This window comes from Trypanosoma equiperdum, assembly GCF_001457755.1.
Source record: "Trypanosoma equiperdum strain OVI genome assembly, contig: ctg_593, whole genome shotgun sequence".
NCBI classification, from domain to species: domain Eukaryota; phylum Euglenozoa; class Kinetoplastea; order Trypanosomatida; family Trypanosomatidae; genus Trypanosoma; species Trypanosoma equiperdum.
In genome coordinates, this window is record NW_027124524.1 from 1 (window position 1) to 1847 (window position 1847).

General features: G+C 46.2%; 1 protein-coding gene across 1 annotated transcript; it reads right to left on the reverse strand.

Annotated features, from left to right (window-relative positions):
- Positions 1–644: 644 nt before the first annotated feature.
- Positions 645–1640, reverse strand: TEOVI_000269400 (glyceraldehyde 3-phosphate dehydrogenase, cytosolic; the record flags this gene model as incomplete). Its single annotated transcript, XM_067225728.1, has 1 exon — positions 645–1640. One exon carries the CDS (start codon positions 1638–1640, stop codon positions 645–647), a length of 996 nt encoding a protein of 331 aa, XP_067081829.1.
- Between the last annotated feature and the right edge of the window lie 207 nt (positions 1641–1847).

A 1847-nucleotide genomic window follows, 5' to 3' on the forward strand; every position in this document is an offset into this window, starting at 1 on the left:
CCTTGCTGCCTGATGTTCTATCAGCGTTGGTGCTGTGTTGTGCACTTCACTTTTCGTTATGAAATAAGGAGAGAACATTTTTAAATGTTGTGTTGCAATTGTCGCAGGCTGGGTTTAATACTAACGGGTTGTATCTGATGTTTGATAAATTTAAGCAAATAATGGCGTACAAACTTTTTCTTGTGTTTGTATCAAAAGTTTCCTCATTTTATTCTGGTTTTTTGGCTGCTCTTTTAGTATACTACTCCTGAAATTAACTCTCTTTTTTTTTCGTGTGACATGTAGTACATATGAAATCTGTTTTTTTGTGCTAACGGCATCCTTTGGTGCCTCTGTGAAGTCACTTAGCTATAATCTCCCGCCGCTTTAATTTTCCTGGAGGGTATTGTTTGATGCAAGAGAAAAACAAAAAAAACTGACCCCTTTTAATTGTGTCACAGAACTCCACAAATTGCGCGTTATATCCCCATAAATTTGTTGAATTGAAAAAGATATAAGTACCTGCTGCTTCCCCCGGCCAATCTCCTATTGGCACTCGTCGTGGTTGCTTTCGGGTTGAATGTTTGAAGCGAGAGCATTTTACGTTGATGAATAGGGGGTAAAACGCAACAAAAAAGAAAAGAAGTGGCTAAAAGCCCACTTTCTCACTTTGTGATGTGCGCAATGAGGTCTAGGACCTTGTTTGAGTACCCGGTTTCGTTGTCATACCACGAGACCAGCTTAACGAAGTTGTCGTTCAGCGAAATACCCGCCCTGGCATCGAAGACGGATGTGAGCGGAATGCCGTTGATGTCACTGGAAACAATCTCTTCGTCCACATAACCCAAAATCCCCTTCAGTTCACCCTCTGATGCAGCCTTAATGGCGTCGCAAATTTGCTTGTAGGTCGCGGGACGCTCTAGCCGCACTGTGAGATCCACCACGGAAACGTTGGGAGTTGGTACACGGAAGGCCATACCAGTGAGTTTGCCATTGAGCGACGGGATGATTTTGCCCACCGCTTTCGCCGCACCGGTGGATGAAGGAATAATATTCTGCGCTGCACCCCTGCCGCCACGCCAGTCCTTCTGCGAGGGGCCATCGACAGTTTTCTGTGTCGCCGTTGTTGCGTGAACGGTTGTCATGAGTCCTTCCACGATGCCAAACTTGTCGTTGAGCACCTTTGCAAGGGGGGCAAGGCAGTTCGTCGTGCATGATGCGTTTGAGACGATGGCTTCCCCCTTGTAAGTCGTGTGGTTTACACCCATAACGAACATTGGTGTGTCGTCCTTCGAAGGACCTGTGATGACGACCTTCTTGGCACCAGCCTGGATGTGCTTTCGTGCCGTATCGTCGGAGAGAAAAAGTCCAGTAGACTCCACAACAACGTCCACATTAATTTCATTCCACTTCAAGTTCGCGGGATCCCGCTCGGACGTGACGCGAATCTTCTTGCCGTTTACCACAAGTGCACCACCTTGAACCTCTACCGCACCTTCGAAGCGGCCGTGAGTGGAATCATACTTCAACATGTAAGCCATGTAATCCGCATCGAGCAAATCGTTGATCCCAACAATTTCGATGTCGTTTCGGCGCTGCGCAGCTCGGAACACAACGCGGCCAATACGACCAAACCCATTGATGCCGACTCTGATTACCATTGGATTCGCAAAATAAATAACCTTTTCTTAATTGTTTTTGGAGCTGTCAAATTATGGAATCTTCCCCACAGCCACAAGGTGCCAAACGTGTGTGCAGACACCAGTGCACACGTTTCGGAAGGATGCAATGAAAAAAAAGAAAAAGAAAAAATGGAGCCAAAATTAACAAAGAAAGCACACACACACACACATACACACACACACACA